The sequence below is a fragment of the Lichenostomus cassidix genome, chromosome 1Aa (assembly GCF_008360975.1).
Source record: "Lichenostomus cassidix isolate B80296 chromosome 1Aa, HeHo_3.0, whole genome shotgun sequence".
NCBI lineage: Eukaryota > Metazoa > Chordata > Aves > Passeriformes > Meliphagidae > Lichenostomus > Lichenostomus cassidix.
Window position 1 is genome coordinate 11,524,746 of NC_139480.1, and position 27,967 is coordinate 11,552,712.

The 27,967-nt window shown below is 38.7% G+C and overlaps 1 protein-coding gene across 13 annotated transcripts in view; it reads left to right on the plus strand.

Moving 5' to 3' along the window:
- The window catches only part of MAGI2 (membrane associated guanylate kinase, WW and PDZ domain containing 2), a 699,878-nt gene that overhangs the window by 648,309 nt on the left and 23,602 nt on the right, over positions 1-27,967 (plus strand). For all 13 annotated transcript variants that reach the window (XM_085039895.1, XM_085039928.1, XM_085039912.1 and 10 more), the window contains 4 exons: positions 5,374-5,559; positions 9,185-9,359; positions 11,782-12,022; positions 13,213-13,356. In XM_085039895.1, the coding sequence (XP_084896021.1) occupies positions 5,374-5,559; positions 9,185-9,359; positions 11,782-12,022; positions 13,213-13,356 (746 nt within the window). The remainder of the gene's footprint in view (positions 1-5,373; positions 5,560-9,184; positions 9,360-11,781; positions 12,023-13,212; positions 13,357-27,967) is intronic.

The following is a 27,967-nucleotide window of genomic DNA, read 5'->3' on the forward strand; positions in this document are numbered from 1 at the left end:
AGCCCTAGGGAGGCCACATCTGGAGTGCTGTGCCTAGTTATGGGCTCCTTAGTAAAAGAAAGACATGGAACTACTGGGGAGGGCCCAGTGGAGAGCTGAGAGGATGATTAGGGAATTGGAACATCTCTCGTAGAGGATATTCTTTCCTTTGAGGATGACTGCACACTGGACTTGGCCCCCCAAAAGGTGGTGAAGTCTTCTTCTCCAAAGATATTCAAAACCCACCTGGCTCAATCCTGTGCAATTTGCTCTGGGTGAGCCTGCTTCAGCAGGAGGTTGCACTGGGTGGTGTCCAGAGGTCCCTTCAAACCCCAGCCCATCTGTGTTTCTGTGATGCGCAGTGTTAGAAGCAGTATCTGTATTGCTCTGGGTTTGTGTACTGCTGACCCAAGCATATGGACAAGGGATAATGACGCAAAATTTGTTCTCTGTTCTGTGACATGAAGGTGTGGTAAGGATATTAATTTGAACCATGGAGAGCAAAAGTGGGTGATTTTTATCAAATAAAAATATTAATATAGAGGAAAACGCAAATTTTTAGTTATCAGTAAGTTTCTGAAAGCAGACCTTATCCACTTTCTAAATGAAAAGATTTCTTTTAAATCATGTTGTCTTTTAATTTTTTAATTCAATTTCTCTTTAATGAGCTCAGAGCTGATCATTGTACAATTAACTACCTTCTGGGAAAGCATCAGCTGCTACATGCCAACTCTGGGTCAGTTTGTGCTGTTATGCAGTAAATATCTGAGCGAGATTTAGGAGGAGACATTAATTGCTTCAAATATCAGAGAGGCTTTGGTTCTCTCAGGATTCAAATCTTCCCCAAGTTAAGAAATTTTGAAAAATATACTCTCATTGTAAGAAGTTTTGTTGGGTAAAGTTTCTGCATGATTGCTGCTCTCTGCAAGATTATTTTGGGTCTAGGATTATGCCTTCTGCCTTGGAAGGATTTCTTTTATCTTAAGGTAGATATCCAACTGTATCACTCTTGAGTGTCACATTTTGCATGACTTCATAGTATTGGAGAAAAAAGACTCCATATGTCTGTTTTGAAGGACTGTGTGGTTTGTACACATATAAATTCATTCTTACTAATTTCCCATATTTTCAATAGTTAAAAAATACGTATTAATCCCTGTTTACAATAATTTTTTCCCTTGCAGTCTCATTCATTGTGTAGTCTGAGAGAACCAAGAAACGAATTGTTCTGCAAAGGGGCAGCTTGTTTTCAGTGCTCACTTTAAGCAAAAACAGTGGGTTTCTTGGGAAAAAAAAAAGCCACAAACCCAAGTTTCTGTATAGCCAGCTAATATTAAATGCTGCTCAGGTAGAAACAAGTGGATCAAATTGTCTCCAATGTCTCATCCAGGCACATGCTGCCACTGTTCAAAACATACATATGGTTGGAGAACAGCTTGTGCCGAATTCTTAAAAGAGGCATGAATAGATTAGTAAAAATTTTTAAGGGTGATAGGAAACATTTACCACCAGTCAAGTGATCTGGGACTTCCTTTGAAAGGTTACATTATTAAATGCTCTGCTTAAATAAAAATAAAACACTGAAGATGCAGTTTAAGAAAAAAATATGATACGGTAACAAAACCCTAACTAAATGTGGGACATGGGAGGTTTCTTCCCAAGAAGAGACCTGCCATGCTCAGAGAGACCAAATGGCCACACAGCTCCACGCTGTCCCTTGGCCATGACCAGTGGCAGAGAGGAAGACACCTACAGCAGACAGGACCTTCCCCAGGTGTCCCCTCAGCTTTCAGAAACAAAGCTTTCTGATTTAATCAGCAATGGGTCTGCCCCTCTGAATTGGTCTAATCCCTTTTAGAATCCTTTTATTCTTCTGCCCCTCCAGAAGGTTGCCCCAGCTTCTCTTTCCCAAGCTGTAGACAGTGAGTTCATGGACAACTCCTTTGAGCAGAGGCTGTTTTCTGCATCTGACTACCATGCTTCCCTTCTCTGCATCTTTGTGAGTTCACAGCTATGATTTTTGAGATGAGGCTACTGAAACTATCAGGAATACTCAGACTTTAGGTTTGTTTCATTTGTTATTCTTTTTCTAACTCCTAGTGTCATATTGACTGTTTTAATGAGTTTATGTTTTTAGAGAAGCAGGCTCTCATTCCAAGGTCTCTTGAGTGATAATAATTAATTTAGGGCTCATCTCTGCTTAATCTGAGGCAGTTATTTTTTCCTTACGTGCATCATCTTGTGTTTCTTTTCATGAGATCTTGTCTGCCACTTCACTCAGCCCACTCCCTACTGACAGTTTACAGTCTTACTTGTTTTAGATGTGACCATTCTGAACAATAAAAATTTTCCACTATAGCAATTCACAGTTCATTTCTACCTTTGTTCCTTAGTTTTTACCTAATTAATCCCCTATGAGAGTAACTCCTTCTTATCCCTTCAAAGTAAGTATTTCACCACCAAAGGCTCTCTAAAAATCGAAAGATTTCTAATATATTTTAACATGCTTGATTTTTTTGTGAACACCTGCAATCAGATAATCTGCATCCCTTAGAAGCACTCATGCTTGAAAATAAAGCCTTAAATAAATTCTCCCTTCCTAAAGAAGCAGTTCGTACCATGGCAGCCAGGATATTGTGGCTTAGGAGAGCTCTCAGGTAGAGTTCCACTGGGAAGAGAAGCAAAGTACAGAAACTCCTCAGGATAATATTACTGCAAGGGAAGGAGCCAGGAGATAAACTTTTCCTCATATTATCTAGAAATGTGCATCAACAAGTTTCTGCTGAATGGCTGTGAGCTCTGTTAGTAAGTTACTAGCTTTGCCCATAAAACTCTACAGAGTATAACAGTGTAACCTTGAATCCAGCAGAGATTCAGATTCCTGCTGCAAAATCTTCCCACACCCTATTTTGCAGCAAGATCGTATGGCAACACATGGCACCAATCCAACCTGAGAAGAGGAGCATTAAACCCTTAAATACCAAAGCACAGTGGAAAAGGTGCTTTGGCAGACACAGGCTTTGTTCTAAGGGTCACCTACTGTTGATCCTTTCGTATGACGACAGAATAAAGGGAGCTCAGGGATACCAAAACATTCAGAGTAGGTACCTCTGTCAGGAAGGTGAAAGCCATTAGGCTTAAAGGGAAGAAGAAAAGCACACCAAGTTCCTCCTCTTTCTCTCTCCCTTCCCTTTTCTTGGGATTTGGATCAGAATTAGGCTCTCGTGGTTCTCCCACCTCCAGCTTTGATTTCAGCAGACATCTCAAACATGCAGACATCTGCTCTATTCACTTGTCAGGTACAAGAAGTCCAACAAAAAATTTTTCAGGCAGATTAATTGGACCTCCCATCCCCCTCCCTCCCACGCCCCTTACTACTGAAATTATGTCTCTACTTAAATATTTAGGCTAGCAAAAACATCTTTAGGGTTAGAAATGGCAAGCATGGAAATTTTAGCTGTGGCACCTCTGCCTTATTTCCCCTTCTTTCTTACGACTAAATTTCTTACTTTTTCACATAAGACAGTCTTAATTTTCAGGTCTCCACTTATATCTAGTACAGATATGACAATTTCAGACCAATATTTTATTACATATACCAGAAACAGGCATGTTTTAGTATTAGTTTAAATGATTCTTGGTGATGCTTTAAGACCTGATTTGATGAAAAAGACTATGTGGACATAAACTGTTTGAGAGTCAAGTTACTCTTTTACTTGTTTGCTCACTTATATGTATGCATGGCAGTTATACGTCTGCATTAAGGGCAAAATAAAAATTTTTGTAGAAAGTGGGGCTATACATATTTAGTATATTTTAAAACATAGAAATGTTTAGACATTGTGACATAAATTAGGTGCTTATTTCCTAAGCACTGAGACATTTCTGAAGCACACTAATTTTGTCTGTATTACTAAAACCATGTTTTAATTTATATTTTTCCCTGAATTATAGTGGTAAAGAAGCATGCAGTTTGATTATGGCTTGCCCTTCAGGGTAGTCACTTATATTTTCAGTTCTCAGAAAATTAATTTTTAGCACTGTATGTAACACTTACATCCATACTAGAAACAAAAGTCACTTTGAGGTATGTGTATTGTGACTTTATATCAGAATGTGCAATCTGTGTTAGTCACCAAAACCTTCAATAAATGTTTACCAGGATGCTGAGAAATTTATTCTGCAGCGATGTATTCTGAGTGCACCTCCTGTTAGAGCTGTGGTTTATATGAGCATTGGTAGCCTAGATATTTCCCAAAAAGCATTTGAACAATATTTTCTTTCATTTTTTCCAAGTTCTCCGTAGATAATAAAATATTAAAGTTGTGTTCTTTTTGAAAAAACAAAACTTTTTAAAAAAACAATTTAAAGGTGGGAAGTGGGGCTGAGTTGCTTTGTGCTGTTTTCCAAGACTGTGTGGGACTGTGGAGGAATAGTCAAACACCATTAGGATATTAATAGACAATATAGTCAAATTTAATTGTGAAAAGCATATTTATGAGTAGTTGGGAGAAAGAAAAATAGCATGTTCTTTGGGGAGCCTAGAGAAAAGAGTCAGCTATAGCATATGCATTTAGTTAAAAACCAGAGGATGGTGGGGTAGACACACTGGGCAAAAAATCAAGAATCATATTTAGAAAATTCAATGAAAAATGAGGGAAAAGACAGAACAAGAGCATGGATGCAGTAAACAGAAAGGCAAGAAACCACAAACAAAGGTTGTTCTGTAATGTTTTTAGAAGGGGGCTGAGGTGTTTTGATGTACTACATGTCTACGTACTCAGTTAATTGTCAATTCAATTCTATTAATTTATTATTTGTATCTAATTAGAAAGCTGCACATCTCAATAAATCTTCAGTATTATTTCTATTTATCAATAAACATATTTGAATGGAGGAGAACAATTTCATGAACACTGGGCATTTTTAGTCACTTTTTTTGGTATATAAATTAAATAATGTTTTCTGTGCCTCCATTGCAACATACAAATAAAGAAATTCTGTAAACCGGGAGGTGGGAGACAATTTATGACTACTGCTTATTGTGCAAATGTGTCCCATTTCCTTGTTTTAATGCCTTTTTTTTTTCCTGATCTGCTTATTAGGTTGTCTCATGGAAGGTTTGCAAAATAGCTGAATTATAAACTTATTTTGAACTTCATATGTTTATGCCATGTATATATATGCATCTGGATTCTGAATTTTTAGTGAAAAAACACAGTACTGTGTTAATGCAAATGATATTGCATAAGAATTTATGTTCTTATATGTTTTTACACAAGCTGTTTTTCAATTCATATAGAACTTGCTTCCAAATGAACTCATTTTCTTTCACTTGGGAACATCTCCACTTGTGTCAGCATGTGTTAACTGTGTCTATTGTTTCTTGTCTAGCTGTACCCCATAAAATAGGGCGGATAATTGATGGAAGTCCTGCGGATCGCTGTGCAAAACTTAAGGTTGGAGACCGGATCTTAGCTGTGAATGGCCAGTCTATTATTAACATGCCTCATGCAGATATTGTGAAGCTAATTAAAGATGCAGGTCTCAGTGTAACTCTTCGCATCATTCCTCAGGAGGGTAAGTCAATGGCCCTTAAAAACAGGAAGAAAATTTTAAGTAGCCTCCAATTAGCTTAAATTATGTCACCACTTGAAAGAGCATCTTTTGTTCTCCTTCCTCAGCTGTAACGTGCAGCACACCAGAATTACGAGCTTAGAGCTAGCTCGGATGGGATCTGAATTCTTGAAAAGGTTCCAAGTTATGAAAAGGGTATTTAAAGCAAACCTGGAGAAACCTGAAAGAGAGAGAAAGAGGGTTATGATGTCTTTTGCAAGAACTGTCTTCTACATGGAAAAGCACTCTATGGGAGAGCTAAGTTTTGAGTTCATTCCCTTATATCTTGCTCTAAGCCAAGCCAAAGTTTGACAAAGTGATTCACAAGAGACTGCAATGGCTGTCACCAGGCATGTTCAGCTACCAGCTACGTGTGACAAAAAGTGATGTGAAGGAAAAGTTCAGATTTGGCAGTTTCCTCCATCACTATCATATAGTGATACATCACTGTAAATGCACAAGGCAGAAAAGAACTGAACCCTAAATTATCTCATTTGTGAGGTGAGGATAAGGGGATAGACTCATTATTCTGGTCATTACTCCACATCTAATCAATGAAGATCTTTAAATGTTGGCTCCATGGGGTTTGAGGTTGATTTCTGGGCTTTTTTTATTTTAACAATGTGCTACACTACTGCATGCATTGTACCACATTAATGAGACTGTGTCTTTATATCTCAGCAACAGATAACTGTAGAGCTGGGAATTACACACAGAAATTAATGGAATTACTTAATGATCCATGGCCCAGTTAGATGACCTTCATCTTCTACTGCTGCATCCAGCAACGGGACAGGGAAATAGTCTGACACTGGTCACAGACTCCAACAGAGGGAACTCATCTACTTTGTTAAACGAATTCAGTGAAGGAGAAAACACAGACATATGCAAATTGAGAATTCACATCACTTAGCATCTGTGTAATTACTGGAGGTCAGCTTTGCAAGCATCTAAAACAAGTGTGATACTTCATACGTTCCATGAAGTTTATTTAAGTCTCTCTGGGTTAAATAACATCATTAATAGTTCTGTGTTAGAGATGGATACATTAAATTAGAAAGAAAGCAGAAGTGCAGCTGAGTTGTATCACTACAAGATGTTCTCAGGTGCTAGTGGTGAGAAATGATCTGTGCCCAAGGCACAGCTTCCCTGTGCGACTGACACTGGACACCTCATTTGCCTTCTGATATTAGCTTCCCAGCTTATAAAAATTGGGGGAAAATCTAATACCTCTGTAATATACTTTCAGGTGAAAAATACCATATAAATGCAAAGCAGTTTTAGAAGCAGCTCATGATCTGACTGGTTCATCCATAGTTATGAGAGTAATGTATAAATGAGGGACAACATTTCCAATCTTGCTCTCTGAAACTTGCAATACAAGAGACTCACAGATGCAAAATGGGCAATTACAACCTTAAGCATAGTAATTACACAGACAAGTATTGCTTCTACCTGCATGAGGAGTGTTTTAAGTGCAAGTGTACAAGCTTTTTTTGACAATTAATCCTAAATTGAAAATACTTTTAAGAAAGTAGCCAAAATTTTTATAATAATTGTGAGCATAAATAAGGTAAGTAGAGAGCCATTAGGAATGTGCAGCCTATAGGGAAAATATAGGGAATACGGAAAAATTCACGTTAAAAATTTAAAATAAAACAGCTAAAAATTAAAACTAGATTCAAATGTAAAATTAGGCACGATCTGTATCATGTGTAGTTATTGCTGTTAGGGTAGTTAAGCCATATATGTATTCATTTTGGTGGTTTTGCCCATGCCACACTGGTCTCACTCCTTCTGTTGCAAGCAGGAATTAAAAAAAAATACAATATTTGCCTTTGCTGTTGGTAATTCAGGAACTTCTGCAGTGCTCTGTCCTCCTGTGGGCAGAGTCTCTCTCATTTATGCTTCCTAATAGGTAAATGATGAACAACAGGACTGTGACAGTGTGTTGGAAGAAATATATTTGATAAGAGCTCAGTGCCAGATATGTCTTCCCCCAAGTCCAGCAAGAAGCCTGAATGAAGATTGGCATCCTTTATTAGTAACAAAGCAACGAAACCATATTTCTTGTGCCAATCTCTCTGTCTTTTTTCAATTTTGTGTCTTTTGGAAAGAAGGATTCTGTTTTTCTGCAGTGTTCCTATGTGAAACCATGGTCATTTGACACAATACAGTGAATAAAACATCAGTTTAAATTGTTAGTTACAATTTATTAAGATTGGGATTACTGTTTTACTGTTCACAGTCCCCAAAAATTTAAAAAGGCAGGAAACTCTTGATGAGCTCAAAGACAAGCAGGAGCTAACATAAGGACATCAGTGTTTTAGCTTTTGTGACAGGTCTATCATCCAAAACAGTGGTGAATGCAGTAAAATGTTCATTCTTTCAAAATGAAAACTTTTTTCTAAGTGGAAAGCATTTCAAATGTCTAGTAGCTGTGCTAAGACACATGGAGGACAGGGAGATGATTCAGAACAGCCAGCACAGCTTCACCAAGGGTAAGTCCTGCCTGACCAACCTAGTGGCCTTTTACAATGGAGTAACTACATCAGTGGACAGCAATGGACAAGGGAGGAGCTATGGATCTCATGTATCTGGGCTTCTGCAAGGCCTTTGACATGGTATCCCATAACATCCTTCTCTCTAAATTGGAAAGAGATGAATTTGATGGGGGGACTGTTCGATGGATGAGCAGGTTGAGGGAAGTGATTCTGCCTGTCTACTCTGCTCTCGTGACACCTCACCTGGAGTTCTGCATGCAGCTGTGGGGTCCTCTGGACCCATAGGAGCCAGTCCAAAGGAGGGTCATGAAGATGATCTGAGGGCTGGAGCATCTCTCCTATGAGAAGAGGCTGAGAGAGTTGGTATTGTTCAGCCTGGGGAAGAAAAGGCTTCAGGGAGACCTTTTTGTGGCCTTGCAGTACTTAAAGGGGGCTTATGAGAAATATGGGGACAGACATTTTAGCAGGGCCTGTTGTGATAGGACAAGGGGTCTTACATCTTTGAACTAAAAAAGGGTAGATTCAGACAGATATAAAAAGGAGTGGTTTTTTTATGATGAGGGTGATGAAACACTGGAACAGGTTGCCCAGGGAGGTGGTAGATGTCCCATCCTGGCATTCCTGTCAAAATTCAAGGCCAGGTTGGACAGGGCTCTGAACAACTTGGTTTTGTTGGAGATGTCCCTGTTCATTGCAGGGAGGTTGAACTAGATGATCTTTATGTGTCCTTTCCAACACAATCTATTCTATGATTCTATCATTCTTTCATTCTGTGATCAGTATTTCTATGCTTTAAAAGAATATGTGAAACACGGAAGCAATTTCCCCTGTTCAATTGTGTTTTAAATAATGACAGTGTCAACCAGAATTATAGAAGTGACTAAGATTTCAGATCCCACAGACTATCAAAAGGAGACCATTAGGTTCAAATGCCTTAAAATCTAATTATAACCTGAGAGAGTAAAAGTGACAAAGCATAAATTTACAGAGGTAGCGTGTGACCAAAAATTATTATTGTCTACCTTTGCCCTTTATTAAATGCTGCACTGTGACAGGTCTTTAATCTCCATCTCCCCTTTCTGCAGAGCTGAACAGCCCAGCCTCAGCCCCCAGCTCGGAGAAGCAGAGCCCCATGGCCCAGCAGCACAGCCCCATGGCCCAGCAGAGTCCCCTGGCGCAGCAGAGCCCCGTCGCCCAGCACAGCCCCGTGGCCCAGCCTCCTCCTCCACAGCCCCTCCAGCCACAGGGACACGAGAACAGGTTTCTCTTTTTCTTACTGGTGGTTTTTTTCCCCTCTGTATATTAGTCTGGAGTCAGGAAGATATTTTTGTGGTGGGTTTTATCTCTGATGTATCATTTACAAGCCAATTTCTCATGGGTAATTTATGCATATACATTAGCAAGTTTGTCTGTAATGGAAATTAAATGGTCGGGGGACAGAAATTTTGTGACCAGCTGTATTAAAAGCTGTTTGTGTTAAAAGCACACTCAGGCTGGAAGATGATGCAACAGTCTGTGACCTCCAATCAGCACCATTTAGTCTTTGGATTATTTTTTAGCATGTAAAACAAGGCTGATTATGCTGACTGTCTTTATGCTAATCTTCAGTAACCAGCACATATCATCAAGACCCTCTTCCCCAAATTATGCTGGTTACAGGACTGTAACTTTTCTCTTCTGAAAATACTTGAGTTCAGTTATGATTTAGACACTATACCCTCTAATTCTCCTTGCTTAACAGATGTACTTTCACTTGCCCAAATTATTTTCTTTCAATTAGTCATGCTAGGAAAATTACTTTGCCTTATAGTTCATTGAGTACTTTTTCCAAAAGTGATCGCTTCCTAGAAGACATATGTTTCTGACAAAATTCAATGCAAAGTTTTCACAAAAGTTGCTCTGTGCTGTTGGAAGTCACTATTAAATATCTGTTAAATTGGGAGTTTTCAGATGGGATCAGTAAATGATATTAATTAAAGTTCCAGAAAGAAATTCTGTAATAATTTTACTAAAAAGTGTGAGCTATAATTGCTCATGTCACCATTGACATATTCAGCAAAAATTACTGTGCCCCCATCTGTGAATAAAAACATCATCTTCTGATATGCAGCTGTGGCCATATACTGGGAATCTGCCTAAAGATGACTCTTATTTCAGAAAAAGGTCAACTATTGCTAGTTCATGTACTATTATTTTTCACTAGATTTCTAAAGCTAGATTACAGCTTATTTGTATAGTCACATACATTGTTTCTTTACCAAAATAAGATATTTAAAACTCTTAGGAATATTAACTGGCTTTTTACTTCCAATACTAATAAGGCTCAGTATCACAGTAAGCCTGTTTGTTCTCTGTCTTCTTTTTACAGAATCATGATACTGAGTAAAGAAAGTAAGAGGATTGCATGTATGCATGCAGCTCTTATTATAGATGCCATGTACAGGTTTTAAAAAAACACATGGCAGCAGTCTATTTTAATCTTCTGAGAAAAATCAAAGGGAAATAGTTCTGATATTTTTGTGTCTGGCTAGACAGTGAGATTATTAAAACTATTGTGTAGGAAGATTTGCCATAATGTCACTGTAACTATATTAATAAAATAATGAAGATTTTAAACATATCAGACATTTTGAAACATTTAGATTCAGATTACATTTTTATATGTAAATTAGCATAATCAAAAACAATGCTGTAATTTTTACAGAGTGTAATTTTTTTAATCTATAAGTACATTTCAAAATCCATTTCACAATCTATATATGTCTCTGTATGTGTCCATGTACATATATGGTCACTTGGTTGACTGAAAACTTCCAGTCCATTATTAAAGCAGAGTTTGAAATGTCTATTTCCTGTATAAAGTCACATTTTCTTTCAAATTTTAGGACCCATCTCCCTGTAACCACTTAGAAGCTAAAGCAATATTTTACTTGTTATTATTTCCACATAACCAAATTTATTTTCTTTTCCCTTTGTGTTATTTCTCTGCATAACTACTGACATGACTTAACCAACATAGCTTTTAGCCAGATAGCATTGTAGGGAGGGTGTAACAAAAATAATGCACACTATATTAACAGATGTTAAATCAAAGAACACCTTTCATTGAAAAGATAACAGCTAGGACAAAGAATTTATCCTTTTTTGACCTTAAGAAGCTCACAATAATAATAATATTTGATGGTTTTTAACCTTAAAAAGCTCACAATAATAATAATATTCTATGTCAACGAAAGGGGATATAAACTGCACAGATATGCCATTTATTCTGCAGCAATATTAATTCTGGAAAAAAAGCACCTTATAAACTCAGTGAATTATTTTGTGGTGAGTATAGTGGGTGTTTTGACATGCAGTTTCATCTTCCAATTAGGCAAGGTAAAAGAGAATCAAGGTGCTTTTCCTGTTCCTGTCCCTTCGAGTTTAATCCTGGTCTCACTGATACAAGCTGGAAAATTGCATAGTGTGACCTGAGGGAAAATTTCTTATGTCCATGTTTCAAAAACACTCACTGGTTTTGGATGCCTCGACTATTTACCCTTGAGAGTTTTGCTTCTCTGTGGAAATTTGTTTCATGCAATTTTGCAGTGAGGCAGCTCGCTTTCACTCCTCAGTAGTGCATGCAGTGCATATTCTTAATGGTTTGCTACTCTCTGAAACTAAGTCGTTGTGCCTTCCTCAGTTACAGGTCAGAAGTAAAAGCCAGGCAGGATGTGAAGCCTGACATCCGGCAACCTCCGTTTACAGACTACAGGCAGTCCTCCACGGACTACCGGCAGCCCCCGCTGGACTACCGGCACCCCCCGGTGATGGATTACCAGCAGCCACCCCCGCTGGACTACCGGCAGCCACCCCTGATGGATTACAGGCAGCACTCCCCCGACACCAGGCAGTACCCTCTGTCCGAGTACAGGCAGCCCCAGGTACAAACTCTCAGAGCATTCCCACCCGGAGGGCGTCAGGGTCTGCAGGGACAGGTCATGGGTGGTGGGAAGGAAGATGACATCATACAAGGAAAAGACACATTAATTGGTTTTACTCTGAGTTATATTTCTCTGTAGAGAGGATTACTTCCAAACCATTAATATTAATGTGTAACTGTGTGATCTGTAAATTGACGCTACATTTATAATTGTGTGACTGTGATGTTAAATAAATGCCATTTTTAAGGTACTGGAGAGTTGAAATAGAAGTTCTGACATAAAAAGCCTTTGCATCAGCAGAGGAATTTTTTCACTCCTAGGGACATAACTCAGTCATCAAACGGTGGGTGTACTTAGGTCAGACTGCATTTCTACAATATTCTTGAAAATTAAGATTTTATCTAAGCAGAATAAATAAATAAATAAATGCAAATCCTAACTGATAAAATTACATTTCTGTTGGCAATAGTCTGGATGAATAGAAACTAGCTCATGCAACTAGTTTCTTTGACATCAGGCATGATCTGCCAAATTCAAAGAGATGATGGGTAAGATGAAGAGTTGTGGTACCTTGGACAAGACTCCTCTGATGACAGATATTTACTGACAGTTTTGAAGGTGGAAGATTTAGCTCAAAGTTCAGACTTTGAAAAAAACCCTCCTTTCTCCTTACATAAAGGCAGGGAAAACAAGAGAATGTAAACTTCTGAACACTCTGTGCTGGAACCATGTATAGATGGTTTGTGTGTCCATATTTGCAAAGCCAGACACATAAACCTTATCAAGGAAAATACTGAAATTCTTCAATGGGATGCAGAGAGACCTGTGAAAATACTGTGCATTTCCGTGTCTAAATAGCAAATCCCTATCCCCCTGTGAATACCTTATAAGTGCTCCTTAGCATCTAGAGACATGCTTGGACTGGCTGTCAGCATCTCCAGTTTAATTCTCTAATCACTAGACTACACAACCCAAGCTTGCTCTTTGTTTTCTCCTCCTCCCGTGGATCTTGCACTCTTGGCTGACAATGGATCAGAAGCTACACAGTAATTTCCCACCCAGACCCCTCTACAGAGCTTATATGAAGTGGATCAAAATGTTTTTGAAGAGATGTATTTTACATTTTTCTTGAATGCATACCACAATGTTCATGTAGTTAACTGTCTTCCATTTTGTATTTGTCTGTACAGGATTTTGATTATTTCACTGTTGATTTGGAGAAAGGAGCCAAAGGATTTGGGTTTAGTATCCGAGGAGGAAGGGAGTACAAAATGGATTTGTATGTGTTGAGGTTAGCAGAAGATGGACCAGCAATAAGAAATGGAAGGATGAGGGTGAGTAAAATGCATTGTGACTTTTTTTTCAACATTTACAGGTATGTTTGGTGATGGGGTCAAAGAGAAAGCATTTTTTCCCCCTCTGATCAGGTTTTAAAGAACTTATGCCAAATCCCTCTTATAAAATAAACTCGTTCTGTAAGAGTTCAAGAAATTAGTTGATACATGTAGTAGATTTGTGTAGTTTCCTCACAGGATAAATATATTAATTCTTGTTGATAATAACTTCTGCTATGTTGTAAATTTTTCTCATTATTATTTTCACTCTTATCTAAGCAACTTAAAAGTTTCTTAGACAAAGTTTGATGTTTCTTAGAAAATAATAGCATAACTAACATTTGCATCTCTAATCACAAAAGTGAAAACTCTTGTGAAATGATATGAAATAATCTAATATGAAAACATATTAGATAACTATGGAACCCAAGACCTCATCTATGTTATTTTGCTAATTTAAACAAGTTGTCTTTGTAGTGTTTGCTAAATTTGTTTATTAATTTTATTCAATATTGTTTGTAGGAATCGTGATTTAAAAACAGTTTTAAAACTTTCATGGTCTTGTTACACTTAATCATGGCACCTTCACATGCACTGAGATTTTATTTGTGCCCATAGACTCTGCAGAAAGCCCAAGCATATATCTTAGTTTAACTTGGATTCATCTGTCACTAGACATGGGAGAGAAATGCCCATTGAAGGACGCAGAGGTCCACAGGAAACTGATTCTTCACATGCATCCTCTGCCTACATGGTTATTAAACTATTCTCAAGCAGTGTTGGAGACCCACAGCCATACGTGCAGCTGCATATAAAATCATATGTCAGGTCATACACCACAATTAACTGTGGCAAGATTTTACTGCAATTTATGGATAACATACATGGCAGCTCCTCACAAAGACCACTGTAAAGGAGAACATTATCACTACACTGGAATTAAATACTGAGAGTATTTTTATATAGCTATGTAAAATATATCAAATATATGTAAATACTGACTTAATTCTGATAGCTGAGCAAAGAGCAAGCTACAATGGTGAATTCTGAAAAACCTGTCTATGGCTGTGCTCCATAAGACAAGGATGTATTAAAATAACCACGAAAAACATTTGGAGAATTATTAGGGCCTTTGATATCTTTCCCAGACTGGCAGAGGTCTGAGCACATCAGGATTCTATTTCTCAAGCAATCCTAACATCAGGGAAAAACACTGAAACTAGTTGGTGTGGTGATGGCAATATTAAGAATAAAGCTGCAAGGCCCAGTCTCAGAGCAGGGCAAGAGCATGACACACACACTGTCAGTGACAGTCATATTGAGTTGAATCTGTCACCAGAGACAAGGGACATAACACAGACAATGTGGAGCACAGTCCCCACAGCCTTGGAAGATTCAGACACTACTGACAACAATTTTACAGGTCTATTTAGATAAGGTTCATGCTAACTTATATGTTATTCTTGCCTCATGGAGATGACAATGATGGGCAGAGCTCTGCTTGCAGATCTCTATCCCTCCCTGTCTTAGAAGGAAGGGATAAGTTCCTTACTGCTCTCAGGAGAATTGTTAAGCATGGTCGTAGTGTTTGCAGACATGAGATATCATCAACAGATCTCTTATTGCCCTGAATGATATCTCCAGCAGCCAGCACGTTTATTGAAGCCAGTGTCAAAGAAAGAGCCTGTGGCTGAGGGCTGCAAAGGTACAGAATAATGTGAAATTCTTGAAGAATGAGGATGAAATGTGCTTTTTTATAGGCAGTGTACATCTGTGTCATTTTGTCACTGTGAGTTACATCCTTTTTTCACATCTTCCACAAAAGCCATACATCTCATCTCTGACATCTTTAGTTTCATTGTCTTGTCAAGTCATTTTTCTCAGTCCTCATGCACCATTTAGCCCTGTCTCAAGCTTCCTCGTATCTCCTTATAGTACATTATTTTTCTCATTTTATTGTAGATTTTTCTTATATTTTTTCAGGACAGACATCTGAAATCCAGGCACAGCAGAATTCCATATCTTTCATGCTTTGCAGTCCTGCTTTTGACTCTTCAATTTTTTTCCTGTTTGTTACTTTTCTGTAGTTTGCATCCCTCTTTTTGTTTCAGTTGTACACAGTTGGAGATAAAAACAGGCACGGTGGACAGGAGGCTCCTACAGTGTCTATTATGAGCTTCTGTGTTCTTGCATAAGTGTCTGTGTGGCATTGCTTGGCTGTTGTATCTTGCTAATTGACCAGTGCAGTGAAGCTCACAACAGTAAACAACCTATGCTGTGGTCAGGTTCATGGATTCTGCAAACCAGCACAGTTGGTGTATTTCATCATTTCCCATAATAGTAAAGTTCACACCAACCTTATTTGTGGTTATTCAGAAACCTTCAGCCCCACCACCCACACCAAGAATTATCCCTAGCAAAAGGGGAGAATTGGATATTCAAGAGCCAGGGGTCAAAAATGGCAGGCAGAAGGAGGGACTCTGTCTTTTATTTGGAAGGAGACAGAACTAAAGTTTCAAATCATGAAGGACATAAGTATTACATTTAAAACTGCTGTCAAAACCCATGTATGAGCATTCAGCAACATTCAAAACTGACATTTTCCTCTTTGTATGCATCCTAAATTGTATTTGCAAAAGAAGGACAGAGTGACTATGAAACTCATAATCTGATATTAAAACCCTCTCGAGCCATAGGACACATAATTTTAAGGCCCCTTTGAAAAGCCTGGAGTCTTGCCTTTTAAGGAGTAGGGTGGCATGTAGTAGTTGGCTGCTGCTATGTCTCACAGAATAAATTTGTTACCATTAAGACTTTTCAAGCTTCTCAGAGGAATAGGTAGTGTGCAGGCATCTGGGCTCTGTAAATGCTGCACAGCTGTGGAATTCAACCGGGGAACAAAAGCTTGTCTCCCTGGAGCATAACATTCCAAAATATCTCAGGTCAGGGCACCCAGAAATCACTTGAGCTGTTCTGGGTTCAGTGGACAGATAGTCAGAGATGAGCTAATTCTGTCCCTACAGTGTTTGGAAAGTCTTTTATACCGCGCAAAAGAAAAGACTCCCTCTTGTTTTCGTCAAGTTATTTTTTTCCATTTTACCTTTCTTTATTGTTTGGTGCTGCACTCATTTAGCTTGGTGCTCATTTAGACACTTTATCATGGTATCCCTTTTTTGCAGTCCTCAATTTCTAGGTTCTTGAAAGATCAGTCGTCTGTTTCCACCAAATAAGGAATCATTCCCTTTCTGAAGCTTGAACATAATCCAGCTTCCACAGATACTTCTTTTAAGTCCATATTAACATGTGCAAAATATCCTCTTTTTTTTAATTATTATTTTTAGTTGCTGTTTTCTTGCATTTCAGAGATGACAAAATGCAACAGAAATCGCTGGGCTGCCACATCCCATTTTATGACATTCCCATTGCAAAACCAAGTTTTGTACCAGAAACCACATGCAGTTCCTGTAGTTTCACACTCAAGAACCTTCTAATCTTTGTGATTCTGGTCTCCATGCATTATTGTTGTTTTCTTCACTCCCTCCAGAACAATGTGTTTGCAGGGTTATCTCAGCCGTTTGTAGCCCTGTTGCTAAAGGAATATGGAAAATAGGTAAATATGAAAAAATATAAATATGATCATCAACATGACTGTTTCCTGTCAGTGACCATCAAATCAAAGCTCAAAAGGAAGAATGAACAATTTCTTACTCTACTGTAAATGGAAATCCCTGAGAGCACTTTGCCATGCAGACCCCACAATCTGCACTGACTCCTCACTTATGTAGAGCCTCTCCAAGATTTCTTGATAATGAAGAACAGAGCATCTATTTGGGATGCTCCATGAGTGATTAGCCCCACATTAAAGGATAATTTTCTACAGCCTGCAGTGGAAAACACCTACGGTTGCAATCAGTAAGTACAGTTAGCAAGAAGTAGCTCAGCCGAGCTTGATGGTGATTAGAGAAAAAAGCATTAAAAATAGGAAACAGCTGTCACACAGTAGAGAGAGTAGGTGACAGATACAGACATTTCTTTATCCAGTCAAGAAAGCTGCAGGAAGGAAATGGGAAGAATGCAATAGCTTGATCAGTCATGAGTTTTTATGAACTTTTAGGGCAATCCCAGAATCCAAAAATGAGCAAAGGATTTACCAGCTTAATCTTTCATTTCTGCTGTAGCAAACTTTGGAATCCTATTTTGGATTGGAAAGAAAGCACAAGACTGACATTCTGCTGAGTGACTTGTGAAAATCTCCAGGTTGTCCAGGTCCTAAGAGGCAGTGAAGTCTTATGTTCGAAATATGGGAGAAAAGTGGATATCTCTGTTGGAAAGCTTCTTGAAAGTTTACTCTTGTCAGAGCAAACACAAAGGTAGGAGGAGCAGGGATAAGAGCCAGAAAGGTCTTCTCCACATGGTGTGCTGGGCACAGTAGGGATTCAGCTGCTGAACCCTTGACACGAGTGAGGGCTTGAGAAGCCTGTCAGAAACCCCACTGAAAAATCATTAATATTTGGAATAATCCCACACATCAGGGGCAGAAGTACACTCCAGGAACATACAGTGCTCTACCAGCAGCAGCTTGACAAAGGTCTTGTGCACACGTCTGAAAGACAAATGCCCACAGAGTGATTCATGCCAGTTAAGTAGCCCATCTTTTCCACATAAGTAGCACTTATTCTTAAAACCTGCAGCATACCTGGCTTACTTTATGCAGTAATATAAATCTTACCTTCATAATAAGCATTCAGTGAATGTCAACACTGTCATTACAATGAAAGAAAAAGATATTCTGAGTCCCATCCGTTTATTCTGTGATTTGTGATCCATCTGAACAGTACAGGAAGATGTTAGCTATGCTTTCCCACTGAATTGCATGTCCCTTTGGGGTAATCTAATTCACACTCCAATTCCCCACTACATACATCACTGTCCAACCTCACTTGTAGTGAGGCTAGGTGTGATTGATCTGAACTCAGAGAATTCAGCTGGGATACTCAAGCATATGAGCTGGATGCCAGCCTGTGGCAAGAGGAGCTCAATGCCGGGTTAGTGTAATTGGCAGAACCCAAGGAAGAATATATTGACATGCAGACATAAAGCTGATCAACATTCTACTGTCTGCACAACAAAGAAATGCAAAGGGAGGCCCTCGGGGATCCTGAATATATTTTGACAGTATAAAAGCTTAATAAATCAAGACCAAATTAACTGTAGGTGAACTATTATTCAGCATTTCTCAAAAAATCTGTGTGTGTTTTTTATAATTTGTTTGCAGAAAGGTAAGGAGAAGGAATATTCCTCTCACACACTTAATTAACATCCTTCTAGCAAAAATGTGTTCTGTTTGGCACATTCAAAGTATCCTTGTAACTCTGTGCCTAGTAGCAAAATCTTTCAAGCCAGCTGTGAAAAAAAACCCAAGTTAATAATCTTGATAAAAATAGTTTAGTATTAAATTTTAAGACTAAAATACTTACTTGGCATCGTATTTAAATCTGGGGTTTATGAAACATTTAGGAAGGTTTTCAGGTCTAAAAAATTAATTAACCCTAACATAAAAATTAAGAATCAAGAGTGTTAGGGAAAAAAGAGCACACCACGTGATGCTGCTCTGTTAATTGAAACTCTTTGTCCAGCAACAGGAGGAACATAGCATCGACTTTTCTTCTGTGTTTTCCCAAGCCACAAAATGTGGAAACTGGGAGAGGTCACCTCTGTAGGTAAAAGCATAAAGATATGAGACCCATTCCTATGGCCCACCAGTCTAGTGTCCTCATTCCAAGGACAAGTAAAGGATGCTTAGAAAAGGAATGTAGGATGAGTATGAAATTATTCTCACTGGGTATAAAATCCAGTCCCCTGGCAATCAGAAGTTTATAGATTTTTCTGTGTTAGAGCTCAGTGTTAGGACTATTTTGTAACCATTTATTTGAATGTATTCATACTTTTGACATTCCAGATACACTATGTCAATGGATTCCAAGTCTCAATGTCTGCATTGTTTGGGAAAAAAACTTCCTTTTTTTTTTTTTGTAGTTACAGTATAATAACCTTACTTCATCAGTCTCCATATCATTCTTTATTCAATTGACCTATATCATATCCACCTTTTTCCCACTGAACTTTACCAATCCATTTCATCTTGCATCAAAAGGAGGCTGTTCTTTGCCCTTTACCAGCCTCATTGGCTTCCTCCAAACCATTTCTCAATCTATCACATTCATTTGGAGATGGAAGCACCAGAACAATCCACAGTTTTCAGTATATTGGTGCTCCTAAATGACACAGGGAAGGGACACATTCCTTTTTTCTTCACTCTTCCCCTAACAATTAGTATTCTCTTTGGATTTTTGCCTGTGCTGACATTTTCAGTGAGCTAAGCACAAGGACTGTGGGATCTGTCTCTTCAGGGGTGAGGGCTGACTTGGAGTGATGGTGCAGGTAGTTTTCCACATGTACTATACTTGGTACTTAGCACTCAGCACTACTGGATTTCACATGCTGCTTTAGCACACAGCATTGTGCCATCTGTTTTTAGAGCTTTTAAGTTTAGATTTGACAATACTGTGTGGTAATGTGTTGCCTGCAAATCCTATCACCTCTTCCCCACACCATTTACAAGTATGATGAACAGAATAATCACTGTGGTAAAGTCTTTTGATTGTGAAAATTGACCACTTATTTAAAACATTTTTTCCTAGAATTTAATCTCCTGCCTAGAAGAGCCTATTCTTTTTCATCCCACAGCAGAGCCTCTATTGAAGACTTTACTATTAAAAGCTTTCTGAAAATGTCAGTATACTAACCAGATCACATTTATCTATATAGTCACTGAGAGCTCCAGCAACCTGCAATAGATCTGTGAGGAATGGCTTCCCTCTACAATAGCCACACTGACCCTTTTCCACTATATCATCATTATCCATGTGCCAGCTAAGCCTCACCATCCTTATTGCTTCCTTCCATCTGCTCAATTGAACATGAGACTCGCTTGGTTACTTTCCAAAACCGTTCTTAAAGACTGGTGTCACACTTGCCACTTCCCATTCCTTTGAAATTCAGCAATTTACTGATTTAAGCAGTAGATTATATCCTATGTAGCTCCTGCTTGAGCAGCTTCATATCCAAATTCCTTTAGAACTGAGGATAAAAGTCATCTACTTCTGGTGGTTTCTCAGTATCTGTTTCATCAGTCTGTTATAAAATCTTTGCCACTGACCCTGCTGTAGGAGTCAGTTCCTCACTCAGCCCTGCAGTGAGCAGACCCTCTGCAGGAGTTTTGCTGCCCTCATCTTCAGTGAACATTGATGCAAAGAATTAATCTGTTTTCTGCAGTCTTTTCTACCTTGTGCCCAAACTATCTTTTGAGAACTGCCAGACTCCATGCCTCTGGTATGCTTGAAAATATCTCCTTAGATTTTACATTTCAGCATTTTTCCTCATCAAAATCTTTTTGTGGTATTATCTTTGTCTTGTCAGAATTCATGTTCTTTTGTCTTTTGCTGCTTGGATGCAACTTTGCATGAAGCAAACTCCATGCCCAGTTTTCAATGTAGGATCTATAAAATCAGCCTGTCAGATCCTGAATTTGCTTTGCTTTTGCCTAATGGGAACTGCCTGAGACCATCAAGAAGACACCAGAAACTTATCTTCTTCCTTTTTTCATAGTCTCTATTAGTTCCCATCCCTGATTGTAATGGTGAAATATGTTATTAATATACTACACTGAGTACCACACTGAGTACTACACTGATTACTACACTGAGTAATCCCATCTCTCTTTTTAAAAAGTAAGAGTGTATCAATTAAATCCAGTAGGACAATGCATTTTCCTTTTATCTTTGACAGCTTTATTTTACATATACAAGGATTATTTTGCAACAGTGCTGTGAAAGGCATCAAGTCTACTGTAGCACCAGAAGTCCACTTTGCTGTCTTGTCAGCACCCACCACTGCAACTCCATTTCTCCCTCTTGTGCTCCCCATTCTCTGCAGATGCTCAGGCATGTACATTTTCCTCTTTCCAGGCTCTGTTTCTCAAATAGCACTAGTTTCTCTCTCTCAGGAAAAGGTGAAAACATGAAGAGAAAAAAGCTACAGCTCCAGCTGAGGCATGTGAAGGTCTTCTCTTGCTCTGCCCCATGTCCTGTGGCCCCTCTTTTCCCCTTTTTTGGACAGGAGTCAAGAGCGTCTCTGTGTGGGAACAAAACACCTGGCATTTCCAGGGGTAACAAGTGGCAGCTGCTGCTTAAATAGCTGGTTGGTCACAGAAAAAAAAGACTTTATCACTCTAAACCTTTATGGGTGGTTGGTTCAAAAGTAGCATGGGATGTGTTATTTTAATTCTTCCAAAGAGAAATGCCATGTCTCCTGCTGAGACATCCAAGCTCACATACCTAAAATTCACTGGAGGGAGTCCAAAATTACCAAAACCCCACAGCTTTGCTCAGGGTACATTTTACACCTGGGATTTCCAGGCAGTACAGATTCTCTGCTGTGAGGAAATTTGCACAGCAGATATCCAGCCTGTGCCTAACTCCAGGCAATGATGCTAGGGCTTCACAGTGCTTGGAAATTCACCAAAATAGATACTCTGGAGTTGTCATTTGTTCTCCAAGTACAGACAATTTTTCAGCCTTTTGGACTGATTGACAATAACAACAGCAACAAATAACATGTGCAAAGTGTTTCAGTTATAAAAATAGAATGCCCATATAAAAGTAATTAAGTGTAATTAGTCTCTTTCCTGAGGTTTAATTATAAAATGCATTAATAAAATGACAGATAGCAATGCCCTCCACACAAATCATTTGAGGCTGCTTTTATCATTAGATTTAACATAGAATGAAAATGTCCGTATACAGTTAATTTAATTTCATGCAACTGGGAACTATACACCTGCTTAGAGACTGTTCCTTATGCACCAACAGAGGCAAACATACACAAGGCTCTCATCCATGGTTTAAAAGCACACTCAAGCAAGGAAAAGCCTCTTTACTGCATTGAAGCTATATGTGTTTCCCTTCTGGTTCACCCTGTTTCTGAAACTCTGTTTGTATGTATGGTCAGCTTTTTTTAACATGACCAGTAATAATTGCTATAAAATATGACCTGAACAAAGGCTCTGCAGATAAACTCACATGTACTAGAGGCACTTTATTCTAATGATTTGGAGAAGCTTTACAATTTTCTTTCTAATTAACCTATCAATAGTGATGTCACTTAAACATTCCTTAGGAATATTATCTTCTCATTATTGCCAGAAAACAGGCTGCCCAATTTTATAGCTCAGTTGTTCTTACACATGGATGGACTGCCTGAATTAACTTGAACTGAAACAGATTTTTTAAAGAAACATTTTCCATACACACCAACTACTTTCATAATTACATTTAAATCATTAATATTCAAATTTCAAAACATTAAGGGGGTGAAGCATTCAGTGTTTATTTTACACTTGCCCATTTTAAGAATATAATAGAGGAGCATTCTGCTTACCAAGTGGCATAGAGTCAGGAGGAGAACCAGTGGGTTTGGCAAGGCTTTTATCCCAAACAGCATGGAAATTCATCAGTGGTCATATTCTTTAGGAAGAAAGAAACACAATGCAAAATCAATATATATAAAATTTCCAGATTCATATCTGCAAAGACTATGTTTCTTCAGGATAAATACAGCTCAGTCTGCAGCCAGGCAAGCTTCCCATGCTGTCTTGCCAACACTCTTCAACCTTAAGCTGGTGAGAACATCTGGAGGACATAGGGGTAAATCACTACTGCTTTGTAGTCTTTGCTGAAGACTGCCAGGAAGGTTGCAAACCAGAGCTGCTGCCAGTCTGGGGACTATCCCACAATGCAGGATTTGCCTGTTGGGACTGGGAAAGGGTCCATCCATCTGTTTCCCATGACTGGTCCCCAAACAGCTGCCAGCCTTGCCAAGGGCTCATTGCAGCTCTGCGCACAGATCCCGTGCTGGGACACCTTCAAAATAAAGTTTATTATTTATATTTGTTAGAGACTGTGAAAGCAGCCTGTGGCTTTTTGAGGCTAAAATATTACATCTCAAAGACTGTGCTCTCAGATGCTTTCCCTGCTGCTTGAGTGTCTAAATCTTGGTATTTAGGATGCGTGTGTCCTCTCAGGGTGTCATGCAAACACTGTACATGAATGGCATGGGAGCTGAAGGTATTATCATAGGGCTGGCTAACTCTCCAGTTTCAGGGAATTGCTTTTTCTGATAACTTTTTAAGAGAAATTAAATCAAAAAGTGTAACATGACCAGGGACCTGAATGCCATGCAAAACAATAATGTTGCTACACTGAAGTTTAGCTTTTAAAATATTCTGATGTTTCATATGAAAAGCTGCATATGCCCACAGAAGGCTGGTTGGTAAAATGCCTATTAAAAATAACTGTCTGATATTGAAATATGTGACTTTCCACAAAAGGAAATAATGCCATAGGGTCATACCCACTAAAATAATTAGACACTCAAAGCTTGATTCTGCAACACCTAGGTTGGTTGGTGACCCACTAGATGAAGAGGGAAGATTAAATGTGTCAGAATTATATCCAAACAGTCTGCAAAGAAAGTAAAAAAGTAACAAGGAAAGATAATATAAGAAACATGAAGAACTGAAAAAAAAGAGGTCCACTGCCTGCTGAGAATGTGAAGACAGCTTAAATACTCAGTGTTTTCTTTGTATCAGTCTCCACTGAGAAGTTCAGAGGAAACATAAAGAAGGAGAAATTACTATAAATCAGAATAAGGAGAAAACTGCTAAAAGCGTATTTAGATTCAAATTTGCAGAACATGCTGATGTTCATCTGTGCTCACTGACTAAGGGAAATAAATTTAGAGACTATTAGTAATTACATCCAAGAATTCATGGAGAACAAGAAAGTTAGAAGTAGAATAGAGCAAGCAGAACATATACCCTGCTTTTAACATCAAATAATGAAAACTTCCTTTAACTTTCATGCTCAGAAATAATCTGTGACAAGTTATCAAAAAGTTGAGAAAGTTCTCCAACATCTGAGTTGTGGAAAGCAAATCTTGTCACACCTGTCTAATTTTCCTTTCTTATGTCTTATTTTCATTCTTATTTCTATGTGGAAAAAGGAGGAGGAGAATGTACAATCTTCTTTTCACCTTTCAACACTACCTTCTATGAAATTCACATAAAAAGGATGAGAAAAAAGGCTCTAGGTGGAATCTCTTTTAAAGTGGTTACTGACAATAATTCCTCTCAAAGGCTGCTCTGAATGGTTTGCTCCTTCATAGTAATTACAAATGTGGTTCTGAGGCATCTGGGATGAAACCAACTCAGTTCAATATTTCATTAATAATTGGAGACCCACTGATGAATAATAAAATAAAATTTGCTAACACACCAGTATGTTACTATTCATAGGGAGTTTAAAAAGACTTCGAGATATAGACAATTTTTAAAAAAATGTACTAAAGCAGTCAATCTGGTAAAATTCATCAAGATGCATTGTGCTCAGTTTAGGGCAGAGAAATCAGATGCACAATGTAAAATAGGAGATAACTGCAGAGGATAATCTCAGAACCCAAACTGACCATGAGTTGCAAATCTGACATGTTACAAAAAGGCAAAGGATTTGTGCTGGGAACATTATCAGTAAGTGTGGCAAGCATATTATCATTTTCATGTCTTCTGCCTACCCCCCACCTTCATAATATCTCCAATTTGGAGACTGTGAACAGACATGGAAGGATCCAGAAGATGAGTATAGAGAAATGCCATGAGGTATAAACTGCAGGAATCAACTTTTGATCTTAGAAAGAGAAATTAGGATCCTATATAACAGACACTGATTTTATTACCTCTGGCCTCATCTTGGTGCATCTTCAATATGTGGGTATATCTAAGATCCTCTTAAAAAATCACTGGATTTCGAAAAACAGAAATAGCTCCACAAATCCAAAAATTGGTTCCACAATAGAAAAGTTGAGGGAGAAAGCACATTTGAATGCCTGGACAAAGAGAAAACATTCAGCAGGGTTTCCTCCCATATCAGCCATAAGAAAATCTATACCCTCAAGGGAAAGGAAGGAGAAGTAATAAAGGTCTAACTGCAGAAAAAAAACAAGAATTGTACCTTACTGACACATGGAGAACCACTCCTTAGCCAAGGTTTGCTCTTTTGTATGAATTTCCAGATATGAGTGTAAAGTCTAATTGAAGCTTTCCTCAGGGTAGGAGTGTTTGCAACTTTTCCTTGTTTTCCTCATCTAATCAGAGCTGGGCTTGTGCTGCAAGGGTGATACAATCCAGCTGAGCTGCAAAGGCAATATAATTCAGCTGTACCTCAGTCAGCGCAAGACACAAAAGCAAGGAGCACAATTAACCCACTGCTCCTGCAACTATTCATTATACCTCTGGTCTCACCCTTCTGATGTAGATTTCAGAGCACCTAATTTTTGCAAACTTGTTTCTCTCCCCTCCTTCAGTCCTATAACCAAGATGCTCACCTTTTTTTTAAGCTTTCCCAAGTTATTTGCACATAATATTTTATACAAAAAGGAAGTATCAAATCAACTACAATATTTTATAATGAAAGGAAATATCAAATCAGCTACCTTCTGCCTACAGAGAAAAAAAGATTTCTAATTCACAGAAATACAGAAAAGGTTACATTAATACAAGATAGTTCCTGCATAGTGACCAATGAAATAGAAGAAAGGCAAACATCAAAGGAAAAATGTGACATTAACTTAACCTTTTTACATATTAAACTGTATTAAAATCTTTCTGTCTTGCTGCTCTGGAGTGCAGAGGATTTTATTTGAAGAACTGTATGTTCTCTACACAGCTTTCAGTACTCATTTTAAAAGCTATTCATCAAGGAATGTTAAAAGCACCTCTTTCGTTTGATCTAATCTGGCACTTCTCTCAAAACATGCTAACAAGAACATTTTAAACACCTGCAAAATATGGTCTACCCAGGCAATGTAGCACAAAAAAAGAGTTGTCCTCAAGCCTTCTGAAAATCTGACTTTACTTTTACAGGATTTCTATGGGGTTTAATTGTTTCATGGCATTTAGAAACAGGTTTTCCCACTCATTCAATTTCATCTGTATTTGGCCTGACTAGTATCCTTGTGGGGATGCTACAAATCCATCTTCTGTCTGTGTTACAAGAGTAGTAACACAGGTTTTCTCTTTTTCTCTGATTGTGTGCATCAACTGCATTCTCCCAAAGTCAGGGGGCTGCAGAGAGCCCTGTATGGCCAGACCTGGGGGAGATCTCACCATGATCCAGAGAGCCCCTGTGTTGTGTGTCAGTGTGGCCTGAAGGTCCTTAGAAATGTTTTCAATTGTTTACTGCATGATACAACCAAATGCATTCTTTTTAAGAGAGAAAATATGCTGAGGAAGAAATTTCCACTGCAAAAAAAAATCCTGAACAAAATAATTCTGATTTTTTCCCCAGTGTTCATTCTGCAGCATTTACAAAGTGTAAGGCTAATAGGTTTTGTTTGGATCAATGGCTTTTTAGTTCAGCAAAGTACCAGCATAGATTGCATACAGGATCCTGAGAGAGTTCCTAAATTGGCTGCAGCTCCTATTAACAAATTTTGAATTCCTATTGAGAAACACTGCCCATAGTACTTCTACTAGCACTCTTTCTGTTTCTGAGCAAAAGTAAGGACTAGACAACTTCTTGACATCCTTTTGAGTTTTCTTTGATGCTAGGAGTCATGTTGACATTTCATATTGTGCACATTTATTTGGTAAATACTGTATTTCAAACTCAGGAAAAAAGGAAAACCTCTTAAGGATTACACTTTTGGCTGACAGAAGTACAATTGTAGCAAAGAAAACATACAAAGTAGAAGACATTTCAATGTCCGAGGCCAGCTAAGAGATAGTTTACAGTCTTGTAAGAGGAAAAGGAAGTGCCCATCACCTTGAAGTCTGTATAAGCTCCTTAAACCCCTCTCTAGGATGTGTAGGCATTGTTGTTTGAGGGTAGTGAAAACACACTGTCAGGAAGCATTAGGTGCTCACCGAGGCAGGTATGATCCTGCTGAACAGATGTGCTCCTCTGGCACCAATAAATAAGTGTGCTGACCCCACTCATGCCCCACTCCTGGCTGCCCATCATCCAGACCTGCACCTCTACCAGCACCAGGAGATCATCCCTCCTTCTGCCTTTCACTGGGATCACCCTTCCAGTGAGGCTGGGAGGCTTCTGCAAAGCACAAACTGCAAAGGCTATGGTGGTGCTAACATGAGGCTCACATGTCACCTCCCTGTGCTGTTGAAGTCTCTCACCAAGTGGATTCACAACAGACTGTGCAGCTGCTGCTCCTAAAGGTGCTCTCTGCTGCCCTGACCAGGCACAGCAGAAAGCAGCCAGTCCCCTGCTGAAGGACAAGGCTTCCAGCATGGAAAATCAGCCAAAAGCAAAACATGCAGGCTGGAGGCAAAGCCGGGGAAATTGGAGTGGATGGGAGATGCAGATATCAGTGCCACATTTTACTGCTGTAGAAAGAGGCAGAAAAATAATAATGAAGCCAACTCTAACTGGAAATCTGGCCAGGAGATGAGTGGCAGAAATCCTTAATCAGAACCCTGGAG